Source organism: Sminthopsis crassicaudata, chromosome 1 (assembly GCF_048593235.1).
Source record: "Sminthopsis crassicaudata isolate SCR6 chromosome 1, ASM4859323v1, whole genome shotgun sequence".
NCBI lineage: Eukaryota > Metazoa > Chordata > Mammalia > Dasyuromorphia > Dasyuridae > Sminthopsis > Sminthopsis crassicaudata.
The window spans coordinates 583,523,751-583,542,594 of NC_133617.1; the positions used below are offsets into that span (position 1 = coordinate 583,523,751).

At 35.1% G+C, this 18,844-nt stretch overlaps 1 protein-coding gene across 6 annotated transcripts in view; it reads right to left on the reverse strand.

Moving 5' to 3' along the window:
- WDR41 (WD repeat domain 41) overlaps positions 1-18,844 on the reverse strand; it is a 73,400-nt gene that overhangs the window by 11,916 nt on the left and 42,640 nt on the right. For 4 of the 6 annotated variants that reach the window (XM_074282325.1, XM_074282324.1, XM_074282329.1 and 1 more), the window contains exons 7-9: positions 10,567-10,629; positions 7,876-7,986; positions 3,970-4,154 (exon numbers count right to left, since the gene is read on the reverse strand). In XM_074282325.1, the coding sequence (XP_074138426.1) occupies positions 3,970-4,154; positions 7,876-7,986; positions 10,567-10,629 (359 nt within the window). The remainder of the gene's footprint in view (positions 1-3,969; positions 4,155-7,875; positions 7,987-10,566; positions 10,630-18,844) is intronic. The other 2 variants (XM_074282327.1, XM_074282326.1) reach the window with 1 other exon arrangement.

Here is an 18,844-nt window from a genome sequence, read left to right on the forward strand (position 1 = left end):
CTGGATGTCACACCAATCATGATCCTTACCAAGCTTATTATCAAAACATTATCAGAAGAGAGAACAGCAGGAACTAATGATTGATATGCCTTAATATAAATCGCAAGGAAAGACTGCAATTCTAATCCCATGTAGTATACCCATAAACATTTATCACACTCCTACTAATGGATTCAAAGTCAAAATGAAATAGCCCCTGGCCTCAATATATTCTCTGGGGAAGACTGCAAACCACAGGTGTACATAGTAAATATACATACATATAGGTATACATAAAGTAGAACACAAGGTAATGCAGGCATGGGAAGAGACCCAGGACGACACCGTAGCATAGATCCCCAGTTGGCAGTAGGATCAGGATGATAATTCAGCCCTTTACCTCAGATGAGCTTGCTCATTTGTAAAACGTAACTCTCACAGAGTTGCTGGATGATCTAGCTACCCATGATCATGCATGGAAAGCTCTCCTTCCTCAACTTCACCTACTGACCTTTAAGCTTTTTTTAAAGCTTCCTTTAAGTTACAACTAAAACCTCATCTTTAACTGGAAGCCTGTTCTAGTGCCTTCCCTATGCTCATGATTCCTTTTTCCTGTAGATAGCCTGCTTTGTATATATTTGTTTGCATGTTATATCCCCCATCAGACTTAAAGCTCCTTGAGGGCAAGGATTGTCTCGTGCCACTTTTTGTAGCCCCAGAACTTAGCACAGTGTCTGGGAGGGATAAAAAGTAAGTAGGCTCTTAATAAATGTTTATTGAATGATATGAGATAATGCACTTAAAATGTTTAGAAATTTTAAAATGCTACAGAAATAGCAGCTGTCATTATTATCATTGCTCTAGCTTTTTCATATACTTGATACTATAACTATAAAGAAGAAGCTGCTTAACTTCTTGCCCAGATAAAGAACTACTAAATTTTGCCCCTAGTAGCTTATGGAATTAATGGAATCTACAAATAGTTAAGGACTTTAAGTTGCAATTTTACAATACTATCCAAAGTTCCTGTTGGAAGTGTTGTTCTTGCACTAGCATTTTTCCAAATAAGAATATATTATGACTTTCTTACAATTCTCTCACAGAGATTTCATCTTATATTTAATATCTCTACAAAACAGGAAAAACATGCATTATGCCCATTTTTTCAGATAAATTAAATTTGAGAGAATTCCAAGTCAAGCACCCAAATGCAAAACTAAAACTCAGGTAAATTCTAAACCTGGCACTCTTCCCTAATGTCTATTTGCCTTTTCTTTAGAAATTTTTCTATGCTTTTTAAAACATTTGTCTTGACTTCTGGGCAACATGGCTGCCCGAATGAGAAGCAAGTTGCCCATCTCCCATATACCTAGTCCAACAAAAGCCTGCAGTTTGCACTGGGTTGGATAATGATCAAGAAATATAACAGCCATATTAAGTCACTTATTCTGCTCCAGAACTGCACAAAAAGTCAGCAAAAGGGCCCATGGGCAATAGGAAAGGGGGCTCTTTTAGCAAAGCTAGTTTCCCAGCATGACCTGTGACTAAACAAATGTAGCTTACAGGGCTTTGTGTCTAGAGGACAGGTAGAGTGGAGAAATCCTAGAGTGGGGACCATCCATAGCTCCAAAAGATCTAGGATGAATTATGGTACCACCTTCTGACAAAGTTATTGGACACAAGTACAAGGATAAAATTTAGGTGCCACTGTGTGGATGTTTTGTTTGACTATGGTTATTTGTTCTTTCTTTTCTCCAGTTTGTAATGGAGGAGAGGAGGAGATTGGGAAGAAAATAGTGATAATGATACCAAAAATGAAGGACATTGTTAACACTTTTTAACAGAAGAGGACTGAAGGAAGTTCAAAAGACAGCAAGCAGAACAAATTTGAAAGTAATATAGAATTTATTATAAAATTTTATTATTAAAGCAAAAGTATATCATCATTATAACAGACTTGAAAGATATAGACTTGTTTGTTGTTATTCCTTGGCTCGTTTTTGGCCATTTAAAAAAAAAATTTTCCCTTTGGCTCTAAATCATAGGATTTATGTATAATGCATATTTTTGTGACATAGTTAATCTTGTTTGTATATTTTCAGCAGTAAAAAATATTCACAAATAAGAATAAAAATATTTTCAGTACACAGACATCATCTTGTCTAGTTTCCCTGTTTTGCTGGTAAAACCATGAATGCCAAGAAAAATTAAAGTGACTAGCTTAAGAAATTAAAAATAATTTATGTAAATGAGAAATGCTTACTTTGGTCATTATATTCTTATATATTAAAATAGTAGTCCTTTGTAAGAACTTAAAAAAACAGATTTTAATCTTATTAAATTTAACTTTTGCAAACTAAAAAACAGCAGAAGTATGAAACAGAGAGCCATTATTTCATATAGAATACTTTTTTTGTGTTCACTGTGCAACTGGAACGAAACACCACAATTTTAAAAAATTAAATATTCATCTTTCTTAATAGTAAATTGACCAAAGAATGTCCCCAAGAAAGTACTTTACAGAAGCCATCCCTAGAACTTGCCTCACACTTGTCGCCTGAGTTCATCTTATTTTAGGGAATCTTGAGTCCATACCCAACTCCAAAACTAACTAGGTCACAACATATCATATTCACTAAGGTCTTCTGCACAAAGTACTTCAATCTCTACTCATTCTCCTCATTCTCAAAGCCAAAGCCAGAGATCCCTCAATATGTACACCCCAGCATTCACATATATAAGGACATAAAGCCAAACTGACTTGATATGATTATCAGTAAAGTGAAAATGGTTAAAGTGGTTGGCAAAACTTCCAGATGTTTCATGAATACCCCAATAGTCTACAAACTTGGTGCATGGGTTTCCTTAAGTTATCTGTACAAGATGGCATAGAAAATCATTAATGCCTTCAGGGAGTCTGCAAGCTTGCATTTAGCCTACTATCTATCACTCTTCATTATGTAAAAATTTCCCTACCAAAAAAAAAAAGATGACAGAAAAATATCTCTAGAAGGAAATAAAATTAGTTAAGGCAAATCAAGTACTTAGAAAATTTCTGCTATGTTAACTTAAAATAAACTTTTAAACTAAAAGACATTATATAACTCAAAACAAAGTACTTGTTTAGAAAACTGAGGAAAAAATTTTAAAAGATAAAAACACAAATCCTATTAGTTATTTCTTTGTAATATGGTCCTCAAGAGTCAAGTCTCTTTAAAATAATTTTTATTATCCTTGGAGCCAGAAGATGCAACATTTAGACCCCAATCAGGATTTGATGATTTGCCAGAGCTCAATTCTGACTTGCCTTAAGAGTATGTGGAACATTCAATTGCAAGGTCAAAAGATACAGTTCCCTTCACTTCAGACACTCAACTTAAGAGATGAGTTAGTGGAAGGAGAGATGCTACTCAGGTTTTCAATTTCATTTAGTCTTAACCGGGAAATATATTACTATCCATGAAAATGCTGGCTAGAATATTCTTTGAGTGAATGATGAATGAAACCTCAAATTTTAATGAAATAATGAAATAGAACCAAATTTGTAAATAATATTTTAAAATTAAAATCAGAGCCATTAATCAATTTTCTTGCCAGAGAATAAGAAATCAAAAATAAATAAACTATTATAATAGATATTTAAAGCTAACTTCACATCAGAGCTATTCAAAAGAATGAGAAAATTCTGAGATACAAGCTGATAGTCAACTAGAGAATTTTTGGATAATGCCTAACTTAAAGATTAAAATAGAAATGTAAACCCAAGATCCTTGTAACATAAGAAGCAGGCTTATATTTAATGAAAAAAGGCACTACATTAGGAAGCCCAAGGCCTAAGTTCTATTCTGTCCTGGCTAGGCGATGCTGAGTCACAGAATTTCCTGGGCTTTAGGTGCTTCATTTATAAAATAAGGATAAAAATACTTAAAATAGGATATTGGATAAGAAGAATTCAATCTATGATCTATGGCCTACTTTGCAGGTTTTTACCTCTTCATCACATGTGAAATGATGAATGGAAATTTCATTTGTTTTTTGACAGAGCTTAATTTCTTGCTGTGTATCCAGCTGTAGTGAAGGGTCCCAGAAGCTGCGTTCATAGGCCTGCATTGTCCAATCCAAGGCATCCCAGACAATTAGCTCCCCAATGTGGGAGCCTGTGACAAAGCTCAAATCTAGGCAGAATTTAGACAAGTCTCATTAGCTATCACCAATGAAGATATAAGTTTCTTCTCAAAGTACATGAATCATCTAAAATACTTTCTGATTAAACACAGAAAATTGGTTACTAATCTGATAAAATATTATCTTATGGGAAATTCAGTGTTTACCTGACAAGTCTAAGAAGTTTATTCATTAACCACCACTTCTTCTTTGATTTTCAACCTCTTCCAGTCCAAGTCCTCCCTATTCTCGAAAAGAACTTTTTCTGGATCTTACACCATTCTCTGGCTATCATCCTATATCTCTCTGCTCTTTCTTAGTCACACTCCTGAGTCCCAAATCCAGAGTATGTTCATAGCACCCATTGATTCTTACTAACAGTATGACTTTGGTTAAATAATTTAAATTTTCTTGGCTTGAATTTTCTCATCTGCAAAATGAGAGGGTTGGGATCTTTGAAATCTTTTTCTAGATCTCAATGCTTGATTTTATGAATGATGAGGTGCTTCACAAAAGCACAGCATTATTGTTACCATCATAATATTGTATGGTAATTTGACAATTCTACTTAACAAAATAGAAATTTGCAATAATTACAAATGCTGTCTTCATCAAATGGAAGTCCCAGCAGTTTCACATATAAACTTTCTCTTGCTTCTGTCCAAAACACACCATCATTCAGTAACAACAGTCTGGCTGGGTTGTTGTTGTTTTTTTGTTTTTGTTTTTGTTTTTGTTTTTTTGGCTAAGCCAAATGGAAGAAAACAGAGAATTTACCATGTGAAAAAATGTTGATATCTCATCTGAACAAAGAGCAGAAGCTTCCAGTTTCAGTAGACAGAAATTATGACTGTGTGATACTTTTTACAGTCTCCACTTCCTGCCTCTTTTTTCCTAACCCAATTCTCTCTTCACATTAAGAGATGGGTGGAGAGAGTTGGAGATACTGAGAGGCACATCCTTTCAAAAACTTATTATCAGCCATCAAGGTGGCCATTTTGGCTGGACCACAGAGTATGTGATGGGGAACAAAGTCTAATAAGCTGAGAAAATTGTGGGAATTATATGAACCAAACAGACTCTATCTTACAAAATTGATACGACTTTGAGATCTAAGTTTCATTTTTCTGTAAATTCCACCTGCTTGCTATTTATGGGATTTGAGTGACATCCTTTTTTACATTGAGAAAAATTTGTCTGCTGGTTCTTTCAACCTTCAACTTGAAAATCCATCATCTTTCCTCCAATTAGAAATTAGATTGCCTAATCTTGTATCCTGGTTAATATCCTGTTAATTGTATTCTTTTAACATAAAAATATTTCTGCTCCTGTCTTCAGAGTCCAATGACAAGCTGAGAAAACTTGGTTCTGATTTGTTAAAGAACTGGCATACATTACCTAATAAATATATATGCTTGGAAGCTTCAACCTTTGTTTCCTCAGTTATTTCAGATTTTAACTATGACAAAGCTTGAAAAGGAGGGTGGAGCCACTGTATGACTCAGACCATACTGCCAGCAAGGAAGAAAAAGGCAGAAATAACTGAAAGCAGCCACTAGCTTCCCTTAACAAAGGGCTACCATTATTAGCTTTCAGCTTCCACACTGGGAAGGTTCACAATATATACTCACATTTTGACTTAACAATGATCTATTTCAATGCCTTATACATAGTAGGTGCTTGATAAATGCCTGTTAAATTGAATAAGAATTACATGGAATTATGGCTAGCCATAAGGCAGCTAATGCTTTTGTCTAACTTCTTGTTTTTTCCTCAAATGCTTTAGGTCTTAGGAGGCACTTTGCCAAACCAAATCACTGACCAATATCACATCCCTTGGCGTTGGGAAATCCTTTCAGAAAGAGGGATGAGGGCAATGATAGGAGCTGATTTCCACAAAACATAGACCTCAAGGTTACAGAGCCTGTAGTATAATATCTCACTGAAAAAAACAATTCTTAGTTTACCTTAGGTAAAGAATTGATGCCATCAGCAAATAGTTTTCAAATGTGAAAGTTACGATTATTTGCTTATTCATGGTGATCTTTTCTAACCAGAAAATCATGGTTGTCTAAGCTCACCCAGTCAGCGCCCTCCCTGTTTATAAATAGTATGATTATCTAAACATGAGACTACCAAATAAAAGGATGTAGAATTTTTTGCAATTCAGTTATGATTTTAAAAAACACTTCTAGTTTCCTTTTCTTCCTTCTTAAATAATGTGGCAGAATGCTTTCTTAATTATGCTGCTACAGGCTTCTCTGCACATCACACATCCAAAGGGAAGCATGAGATCGAGCAGCCCTACATCAGTAACATCTCATCAACTTGATTTAGGTAGCAGGGCTGGTTCAGCAATAGCAGGACTTCAGAGCCTTAAAAAAAGACAAGTCTGCATGACCAGTGTAATGAGCCAGAACTTGTTGTGCTTCTGTCATTAGCCCAGGGGACAAAGGACTAAGGATCCAGTCACTCAGGAGGCTCAGGCAACAGGGTCTCCAGAGGAACCTGCTAGCCATTGTTATCACCCAAGCAATAAACCAAAGGGGAGAGATTCTAAAGGCAAAAATAGTAGGAAGGGAAATTTCCAACAGTTGTCACTGATTAGATCCCCATAAGCAATCTTGCTCCTGGCTAGGTGTGTGTGAAATTTTGTAAAGACTGAGGTTAAATAACTCTGAGCTAGGTAGAACACTGTTGCTGATAGGAAAATGTGGCCAAAAAGGCAAATTATGACTATTAGTATTTCAACATCACACACCAAAACTGATTGTGGTGTCCCAGCAGTCACTACAAACTCAACTAAGACTTTTGAAACATGCTATACTTGAATATGCAAAAAGATTTTTCAAAGTTATTTTTCTAATTATTGCAGGAATTGCATAAAAACTTGTGTTTAAAAAGGTTCAAGCCACTTTTTTATTGCTACAGTCCAGGCTATTTTGATGGCAACTGTTGTTTTACTTACTTCTATGATGCATCATACACAAGTACACATCCAGGGCCTATGTCCCATGACATGCACATGTTCAGACATGCACACGATATTCCTGGCTGTCCAGAGAGCAGATGAGCTACATACCAGACCTAGAACTTACCAGATGATATGAAGGAGAGCTCCCAGAGGATGATAAGAATGCTCAAGAAATCTGATATGTGTCTATGGCAGGTCTATATCTCCCAAGCCATAAAAAAACCTAGAGATGACCAATGCTCAATAGATCTTCGCAGTGACCTGAAATTTAATGCCATATTGATGGTATTCTCCAGGGGACTACACCAGAAAACCATGGTCACTAACTTAAATGAGTTTAAACTCACAGAACTAATTTTTTTAAAACTTTTATACCTGGCAATAAATCTGGATTACAAACTATAGAACAAGTGGTAAAGTATGGATGTGGCGTGACATTAGAGACAATAGTTGTTCCCTCTTCCTCCTCCCACTTACCAGTCTCATCCACTCCACCATCCATATATTAAGCTCTTTAGTAGTGTCTCAGAGCACTGACTAATATCACAAAGAGCCCTCATGCCTAAAAGAGTGTATGGATCTATTCTATAGTCATTAAAAGCATTACCTTAATAATGAGAACTCTAGAACTTGAATGAATATAAAAAGGAATTCATAACATATATGTATATGTGTGTGTGTGTGTGTATATATATATATATATATATACATATATATATATATATATGTATTCTGTATGTTATATACGATGAACTTACCATTGATATTACCTAATGAGAGAATATTATCCTGGTGATCAAGGATGCGTTTAACTTCAATAACATCCCAGTCTACAGATCCTTCTGTAGAAGATATCAACCTAAAGATAACTTAAAAGAAAAAAATGGAAAGGAATAATTTTGAATGACAAAGTAATAATTAAAAACACATACATGCTAGACTTCTGATTTCATATATGGTGGGAATTCCCATATGGGGATTCCTTGTGCCAATGCAAATCAGCACCTTCTCTGTTACTGAGAGTCCTAGACAACTTCTTGGAGCCCTTAAGAACACAGCAATAGAGCCAGGTCTTCTTGGCATCAAGGCCAGCTCTCTATCTCCTACTCCACAAAACCCTGGTGGAAAAATTTCATCTGAAAAAGTTAAAAGAAAAATTGGACCTGAAATGGAGTATTATATTGCTCCCAGAAATCCTAGAAATCTGAGAATGTTCCATCAGGCTTATGATGTAATTTTTAGGACAAACTACATACTGGGTCACCTAAATAAGTAGAACTTAATGTTCTTTATGTAATGGGTGCCTGTTAAGTGAATGACATAAAGCAACACAATTAAAATAAATTACATAAATTACATAATGCACTAAGTGGAAAAAAAAAGTCATTCTAGGGAGGAAAACCTTATCCTGAAAGAGGATAAGTACCCCAGCAGCTCCAGTAGACTATATAACTACAACTGGCTGCAATCTCTACAACAGAATGGAAGAAGTGGAGGAGGAAGAAGAGAAGGAAAAAAGAGAAGAAAGACAAGGAAGACAAGGAAAAAGAAGATAAGGAGAAGGAAGAAGAGGAGGTGGGGGATGAGGGAGTTGTAGAGGAGAAAGAGGAAGAGAAAAAAAAAACTATATTATGAAACACCTGAAACCAAAAACCCATCTAGCAGAAAAAGAAACTAAAGCATTTATTTAAGAGAAAATGAACTTTATTCTCATTTTGAAATAGCTAAGGAAAAAAAATGTGTTTAAGAATCAATATGTTTGGGGGCAACTAGATCCCACAGTGGATAGAATACCAGCCCTAGAGTCAGGAGAAGCCGAGTTCAAAGCCAACATCAGACACTTACACACTTAATAGTTCTGCGATCCTGGGTAAGTCACTTAACACCAACTGCCTTATAAATTTTTTTTAAAAGGAATGAATATGTTTATTAAAGCATTCACTAAATAAAAGTAACTCTCCCATTTCTTCTGCAAGCCACGATAGCCTCATTTCTAGACAGATCACTAGAATTTTTGTTAATATCATTTCAATAAAGTAAGAAAAATAGAGTACTCTAACCTTCTAACTCTACTCTGAGTAATGAAAAACAAAAGTGATGTGGGAGCCTAGAAAAATAGTCTTCAAAGATTATTAGATATGTTGAAGAATGTCTGATTAAAAGGACACAGGCAAGTGTTATTGTAAAACTAAGAATTGTGGATAGCAAGTTGAATATAATGCCAAATAAAGTAAATGTCTGTATCACATGTATTGTATGCTGTTTCATGGACCTACAACAATTCAGTAAGATGCTCTTAGAGAGAAACAGAATCAAGTCTGAGAGTAATACTCACATTTCCTCTCTCTCTCTTTCTTTCTCCCTGCCCTCCTTTTTAACTCATCACATTCTTTATGTATATAGGTATATATCCATACATGCATGCATACCAGCAAGGCATAGGACTGAACTTATGATTTAATTGATATAGGGAATTCTCAAAGGAAGAGGGTTCCCTCCACCAATACAGGTGTATATTTTTAAAAGCATATGTGATCTGAGTAATGGAATGGGTGTGTTTAATACAGAAGGCCTAATGATATAATTTTTAAATGATTTTGCTATAATTCACTATAATTTCCCCTATATGTACAAATGTTTTTTCCCCCCGAGGCGGGGGTTAAGTGACTTGCCCAGGGTCACAAAGCTAGGAAGTGTTAAGTGTCTGAGACCAGATTTGAACTAGGGTCTTCCTGAATTCAAGGCTGGTGCTCTATCCACTGCGCCACCTAGCTGCCCCCTACAAATGTGTTTTAAATAAAATAATTACAAATATATTATGCTTTTACTTTCAAAATGAACATTTTCAGCCTACTATCTCTATTTTCCTTCCCTTGTGGATAAAAAAAGTTACACCAGACCAACTTGGTCCCCTGAGATATTTTAAAATTTCAGTCCTAAAAACTGCTACTTGAAAACATGAAGGTGACTCCTGCATCTTATAAGAAACAGAAATACTAACACTACTTTCAGCCCAGACCCTACAGAGAGAAAAGAGGACAAGATAAACCACAAAGAATATCTGCCCCTTCTGGGGCCCAGAGTTAAGCTTGAAAAGGGAGGTTCTTCCCTGTTTTATTTCACAGCCATTAAGAACAGAGAAACTCAAAAAAAATAAATAAATAAAAATAAATAAATAAATTAAAAAAAAAAAAAAAAAAAAAAGAACAGAGAAACTCAGTGCTCTCCCTTCCATTCCCAAAAGATTAGAATCCCTCAGTCACTTTCTTAAAGGAAGCTCCCAGATTCCACTTTAGTAATATATCAATTATTGGTGGAGAGAATTTCCAGATGCTCCTAGGATACAGCTGAGGACTCCCTCCTACCCATGCCAGAGGGGAAGCGTTAGGCCTGGCCCAAACAGCCAAAGCTACAGTGACAACAACAACAGGGCCTGGCCAAATACTCACTCAGTTCTTTGCCAACCGCTGCTGCAACACAGTTCTTAGGTAACTCAATCAAAGCGCTGATCCCTTTAAAAGCATCAAAAGAAAATGGGTAGACAATTATTTTCTCCACAAATTAAAACAGAAGCAACACAAATCCTCACTTCCAAATTTCACATAAAGAAAATAGAAGAGGCACCATGACACTGTAGGTGGATGGCCTTGAAAACAAGACCATCTGGATACATGTCTTGCCTTGAAACAAACTGGCTGAGTGATCCTGAGCAAGTCACTAAACCTCAGCACTCTAGGCAGCTCTGCAAGAGTGTAACTTGAAAAGAAAGTTGGAGCAGATCTGCATTGGTAAAGGGAATTTATTCACTGAACGTTTCTTATGCCAATAAAATCACAGATAAAGATAAAAACAACCCTCCACACTCACAAAACAACAAGCATAACAACATAAATTAAGAAGCTTTTTTAACAATATGCTACAAGAAGATTTACCTATTTTCCCATAAACAAGGAATTCTTCAGACCTTCACAAAATGTCACAAAGATGATGTTATTTTTCTGGTATTCATCAAGTTCAACTACCACCATTTCAAAGGAAGCTGGGACTGGGGATATAGCTTATAATTATTAAAAACTAGGTTTTTTTCCTGTTGTGTCTTTATATACTCCCAACTTTAGCCTCTTTATATACTCCCAACTTTAGCCTCAATGATACCTCACACTAAGTAATGGCTCCCCATCCTGAACTAATGGTTTTTAAAGATTAGTAAATTAATTTGTAAATTTCAAATCCTGAAAGAATGAAATACAACATTGTGCCACATTGAAAAAATTAATTTAAATACTATAATTTTGACTTTTTAGGAATAATTGACTAGCATATAGATTTTTTGTTGGTATAATTTTAGGCTAACTGCTGAGGCTCAAGTCATTTGGAAAATATTGCAGTGATTATTGTTTTCAGCAAAGAAGAAAGACTTGACATATTGGGGCTAGAACACCCAAAGCTATAGGCAATAATTCATTATTTTTGTTTTTTTTTTCTTTTAAATGTATTTATTTCAAACATAAATACAAAATAGAAAAAAGATGAAAAAAAGAAAAAAATTGGAATATGCACAGCAAAACATGAGAGGATTCAAAATAAGTAACAATAAATTTCCATTTCAGGAAAGCATTTATAATAGAAAACATTTTTCTTTTGCTTTCTTGGAGATTTTATTTTGCCCTCTGTTGTGTATTTTTTACTTTATTATTTTTTTCCTTCCTCTACATTTCTCCTAAGCAGGCTATAGTTAAACATGGATATATATTTTTTTAAATTTAATTTTATAATTATAACTTTTTTTTGACAGTACATGTGCATGGGTAATTTTTTACAAATTTATCCCTTGAACTCACTTCTATTCCGATTTTTTCCTTCCCTCCCTCCACCCCTTCCCCAGATGGCAGGCAGTCTTATACATGTTAAATATGTTATAGATACATGTGTGCAGAACCAAATTTCTTGTTGCACAGGAAGAATTGGATTCAGAAGGCAAAAATAACCTGGGAAGAAAAACAAAAATGCAAGTAGTCCACATTCATTTCCCAGTGTTCCTTCTCTGGATGTAGCTGATTCTGTCTATCACTAATCAATTGGAACTGAATTAGATCTCTTTGTTGAAGATATCCACTTCCATCAGAATACATCCTCATATAGTATTGTTGTTGAAGTGTATAATGATCTCCTGGTTCTGCTCATTTCACTCAGCATCAGTTCATGTATCTCTCCAAGCCTCTCTGTATTCCTCCTGTTGGTCATTTCTTACAGAACAATAATATTCCATAACATTCATATACCATAATTTACCCAACCATTCTCCAACTGATGGGCATCCATTCATTTCCCAGTTTCTAGCCACTACAAAAAGAGCTGCCACAAACATTTTGGCACATACAGGTCCCTTTCCCTTCTTTAGTACTTTTTTTAAGCCCAGTAGTAGCACTGCTGGATCAAAGAGTATAAGCATGGATATATTTATGTGTGTATGTATGTATTACACACACATATATTACATACACACATCTAAAGCAATATAAATATGGCTGACATATAATGTAGATTTACAATTGAATTTTTTTAAACTTTGACTTTGAGATCAATGATTACTACCTATATTTTTTTTCCTACAAATTCTAGTCCTGATTATTGTAATGGTGTTTGTATATAGCTTTTGTTTCTTATCCTTGCTAACTTTCTTTATTTCTAATTTGGCAGCTTGCCTGCTAATTTTTTTTTATTAAGCTTTTTGTTTTCAAAGCATATTCGTGGATATTTTTTTCCAACACTGACCCTTGCATAACCTTTTGTTCCAAAATTTCCCCTCCTCTCCCCACCCCCTCCCCTAGCTGGTAGATAGTTCCATACATGTTAAATATGTTGAAATACATGTTAGGTCCAATATATGTATACATACTTATATAGTTATCTTGTTGCGCAAGAAAAATCAGATCAAAAAGAAAAATCTAATCAACTAACTAAAGGTTTATCTATTTTTTTTCATAAAACAAGTTTTAGTTTTATTTTTTAATTCAATAGTTTTTTTAGTTTCAATTTTATTGATCTTTTAGTTTTAGAATTTTAATTTTGGTATTTGATTGAAGTTTTTTAATTTGTTAACTTTTTCTAGCTTTTTTAGTTGCAAGCCGAAATTATTGATCTTCTCTTTCTCTATTTTATGCAAGTAAGCATTTAGAGATATAAAATTTCTCCTTATTGCCATTTTGGCTGCATCCCATAAATTTTGGTATGTTGTCTCATTATTGTCATTCTTTTGGATGAAATCATTGAGTCTGATTTGCTGTTTTACCCATTCGTTTTTTAGGATAAGATTATTTAGTTTCCAATTTCTTTTTGGTCTGTTTTCCTCTGGCCCTTTATTGAATGTAATTTTTATTGCATTGTGATCTGAAAAAAATTGCATTTACTATTTCTGCTTTTCTGCATTTGATTTTGAGGTCTATATGTCCTACTCTATGGTCAGTTTTTATATAGGTTCCATGAACTGCTGAGAAGAAAGTGTACTCCTTTCTATCTCCATTTAGTTTTTCCCAAAGATCTATCATACCTAACTTTTCTAATATTCTATTTACCTCTTTAACTTCTTTCTTATTTATTTTGTGGTTTGATTTATCTAATTCTGAGAGTGCAAGGTTGAGATCTCCCCCTATTATAGTTTTGCTGTCTTTCTTCTTGCAACTCTCAACTTCTCCTTTAGGAAGTTAGATGCTATACCACTTGGTGCATATATGTTTAGTATTGATTTAGCTTCTTTGTCTACACTACCCTTTAGCAAGATAGTTTCCTTCTTAGTCTCTTTTAATTAGATCAATTTTTGCTTTTGCTTGATCTGAGATCAGGATGGCTACCCCTGCTTTTTCTTTACTTTACCTGAAGCATAATAATTCTGCTCCAGCCTTTTACCTTTATTCTGTATACATAGTTCTGCTTTAAATGTGTTTCTTATGAATAATATATTGTAGGATTCTGGCTTTTAATTCAGTCTGCTATCTGCTTCTGGTTTATGGGAGAGTTCACCCCAGTCACATTTACAGTTAAAAATACTAATTTTGCATTTCCTACCATCTTATTAACCCCAAATTATACTTTTCTTTTTCCTTTTCCCCTTTCCCTCCTCCCCAGTATTTTACTTATGAGTACTACTTGCCTTAAGAAGTCCTCCCCCTTTAGAGACCTTTCCCCTTTTTTATACCTTTCCCCTACTATTTCTCTTTTCCCTTCTATTTTGTCTAACCCTTCCCTTTTCTCCTTTCCCCTCCCACTTTTCTATAAGGTTTCTATAAGGAAGTTTCTCAGTGAAACCAAATATATCTAATATTCTTTCTTTGGGCCAAATCTGATGAGACTAAGATTCACTATTCGTCACCTTCCCTTCTTTCCCTCAATTATGATGTTTTCTTTGCCTCTTCCTGAGATGTAATTTCCCTCATTTTACCTCCACTTTCCCCTTTTTCTGTTGCAAATCCTCTTTACATCTCTAGTTTCTTTCTTATATTATAATAGTAAAATCAGATTATACATGTACTCCCAATGTATACCCATAATAGAAATAAAGTTCTCTCTCTCTCTTTTTTTTCTTTTTTTTTTTTTAACACTTTTATGCTTCTCTTGAATTCTATATTTGGAGGTCAAATTTTTTGTTTCTCTCTGGTCTTTTCATCAAAAATAAATGGAATTCACCAGTTTTATTGAATGTCTATCTTCTTCCCTGAAAGAAAATGCTCAATTTAGCAGGGTAATTTATTCTTGGCTGCATTCCAAGCTCCTTTGCCTTTCAGAATATCAAATTCCAGGCTCTCCGATCCTCCCGAGTAATCTTTCTTGTGGCTCCTCAGTATTTGAATTGTTTCTTTCTGGCTGCTTGTAATATTTTTTCCTTGGTCCGAAAGTTTTCAAATTTAATCACAATATTCCTTGGGGTTTTAATTCTGGGATCTCTTTCAGGAGGCATTCAGTGAATGTTTTCAATACTCATTTAACCTTCTGTTTCTATGTTATCTGAGCAGTTCTGTTTGATGATTTCCTGAAAGATAGTGTCTAAGCTCTTTTTTTCTTCATGTATTTCAGGGAGTCTCTTCTAGATCTATTTTCCAGGTTGATTGTTTTCCCAATTAAGTATTTTACATTTTTTCCTATTTTTTTGGTTTTGCTTGACTGATTCTTGTCTCATCTGAGTCATTCATTTCATTTGTTCAATTCTGAATTTTAGTGAATTATTTTCTTCATTTACTTTTTTAAACTTCTTTTTGTATTTGTGCAATTGAATTTTTAAATGAGATGTTTTGTTCTATGGAATCTTTTTCCATTTCACAAATTCTGTTTTTCTGGGAGTTGCTTTCTTTTTCCATTTTATCAAATCTATCTTTTAATGAGGCATATGCTTTTTCCTTTTCACTAAGTCTATTTTGTAGTGAATTTTCTTCAGATAGTTTCTGTGTTGCCTTTTGGAAACCCTCTTGCAAATTTTTCCTTTCCTTTCCCCATTTTTCTTCTAATTCTCTTTTAAGATCCTTTTGAATTTCTTCTAGGAGAGCCTTGTGTGATAGGGACCAGATTATATTGTCTTTCAGGGCTTCATCTAGAGACAATCTGCCTTTAGCCTCCTCAGGGTTTGAAATCTGTTCTTCTCTTTCACCATAAAAGCTGTTTATCATCAGAGTCCTCTTTATTTTTTTACTCATTTAAAAAAAAAAAAAAAGTTAAGGTCTGCCTTTAGGGTGAGAGAGATTTTCCAAGCAGTGCTGGGTCAGTACTGATTCACTCCCAGTGCTGGGAGGACGTGGCCAGATCCTGTGAGATTCTGGCATTTGGGGGTTCACCATTGATCTTTTGTGTTTGTGTTGGATGTTTTCTAATTTTTCTGCTGATCTACTGGCTTGCAACCAGAGCAGAGTGGCCAACATTGCTGTAGATTCCTCCTTGTAGATTCTCTGACACACGGAGTCCACACCATCAGCAGAGTATGCACTGTCTCACGGACTCAGCCATGTCATTTGTACTTAGCAGCTTGTGCTTTCCTGCTTCCTTCCTGTTTCTGATCAAAACAGATCTTTTCTGGCGATCTTTGAAATTATTTTCTGCTGGTAATTTGTTGCACTCCCAATATTTGTGGGTTTTGCTGGTCCAGAACTAATTCAGTGGCTGGATTTCATAATTAATGTGAGGGTTGTAGAAAAGGATCAGAAAGAAACATGTGGCCTCTCCACCATCTTAGCTCCACTCCCCAATAATCCATTTTCTTAAAGTATTTTTAAAGTATATATTGAAAAGAGAGACTGTATGGCATAGTGAACAGAATGATAGTCATAATGATTTGAATTCAAATCCTGTCTTATTGATTCTAATTGTCTGAGCAAGGAAAAGTCTTTTTAAAAACTATACTAGATTCTACATACTTCTAGGTACTTTCCTACATTGCTCATTCTACTTTTGTTATTTTCAGTTTAAATTTTGTTGCTGCTCTTTCCATTTATATTGTCATAGTCTTTATTGTTTTTCTGCTTCTTCTGCTTTTACTTTGCATCAGTTCATATATCTTTCTAGTAGTATAATGCTATTCCATTGCCTTAGTTTACCACAAATTTTATTTTATAGCTATTCTCCAATCAATAAACTTTTATTTCCATGTCTTTGCTACCACATATTAATTACTGCTGTGATATTTTAGTGTAAATAAGGCCATTCTTTTTTATTCTGACCTCCTTGGGGACTATGCCTATTAGGGAAATGTCTGGATCAAAAAGAATGGACATTTTAGTCACTTTCTTGATAAAATTCCCAACTGTTTTCCAGAATGATTGGACCAATTCACAATTTTACCAACAATGCACATCCATCTTTCTACAACCTCTTCTACACAAATTTTTGTCAATTTTGACAATTTAAGGTGAAATTTTATTGTTTTGATTTTGTACTTCTTAGTGATTTGGAGCATTTTTTTCATATTGTTTATGAACAGTTTACAATTCTTTTTTTTTTTTGAAAAATCTTTGTTAATATTTGTTGACCACATGTTTTGAGGCTTATTTATTTCGATTAGTTGTCTACATGGCTACATGACAATGGGCTTTTTTCACTTCTCAGGCTGAAATTTTATGACACAGCTTTGTTTCTCTTGTTTCTCTTCTGGCCTATCACAATATCTCTTACATTTATCCCTACTCTCCTTCCACACAGTCATCACCCTAATTCAGTACCTCATCACTTCTTGCCTCAGCTCTTGGTCTTTGCTCTGGCTTGCATGCCTAATAGTTGTGGAGGTAGAAAGGGCAAGATGTAACAATAGACGGGCATATGAGATGAGGTGGTGATAAGCATAGGGTAACACCAATGTTACAAATCTGGATAGTGGTGCCTTTGACAAAACTAAAAATATTTAGAAGAGAAGAGGGCTAGGAATAAAAATCAGGATTCCAGTTTGAGAGTATTTAAGAGAGCATATCAACATTGCCAGATGCAGTAGATTGGCTGAAGAAGATGAAGACTAAAAAAAAGACCACCAGGTCTAGTAATGAGATCACTGGTAACTTTGGAGACAACAGTTTCAATTATGGGATGAGGATGGAAGCCAGATTGTTTCCAACCTCAATCCTGCAATTAAGGAGTGAAAGAAAGTGAAATGGAGGCAGCAAAAAAGTTTTCTTAAGGAGTCTGGCTGCAAAAGAGAAATGATATATAGAATAAAAGTTTGTTAAACTGAGTAATGGAGGTCTTTTAAGGATAGGAAAGACTTAGGAGCAGTTAGGTGGTGCAGTGGAGAGAGCACCAGGCCTGAAGTCAGGAGAACTTGAGTTCAAATCAGGCCTCAGACACTTGACACTTACTAGCTGTGTGATCCCTTAATTAACCCCACTTAACTCAATTGCTTTGGCAAAAAAAAAAAAAAAAATACTTAAAAGATGTTTGATGATAGTAAGAAAGTATAAACCCACAGGTGGCTGGCATTAAATAGAGCAAGCTAGAGAGAGGAGTCAGGAATCAAGAATCAAACAGAAGTTTGTTTCAAACTGAAGGAAGTGGTTTGCAAGCAAGGAAACGTGTCAGAGCCCTTTCCCTGCTGGCTTGAGTGTGGAGATCTCCATCCTTATACCAATGACTACCCAGTGAGCAGTAGCCCTGACAAGGAGGGGTAAAATCAACAATGCAATAAGTTTGATTCACAGCAGGGCTTCACAACTAAAAACAACTCTGGGATTTCACTGTAGCAGAGTCCACCCAGAGGGTGCATACACAGGATTGCTGTTATGCCATGCTCAGGGAACAGATTGTTTTCTGGGACTTAGCTCTAGAAAATAGGGTATCTCCCAATATCTTGACAGAAGAGATCAGTAGACAGAGAAGTTGATGATTTAGAAGTTGAAGGGAAAAATTGAGTTTATAATCCATTTGATAAAATTAGATGAAAAGGAATCAAGGGCACATGTGAAGAAGGGATTGGCTTTGGCAGGAAAAAAAGCTTACTTCATGTCATTTCCTTTAACAATTGTGATCTGAAGATGAATACTGAAAACTGGTTCTTACCACCTATCTTGGCCTTAGTCTTTCCAGTTTGGTGACTTAGACATCTCCAAGTCCTACCTGCAGTACAAGAGGCACAAGGGATACAACACTGGGTTTGGAGTCAGAAAGGCCTGAGTTCAAATCTGGCCTCAGACACTTACCAGTTATGTAACCCTGGGCAAAGCACTTTACCCTGTTCCTTCATCTGCAAAATGAGCTGGAGAA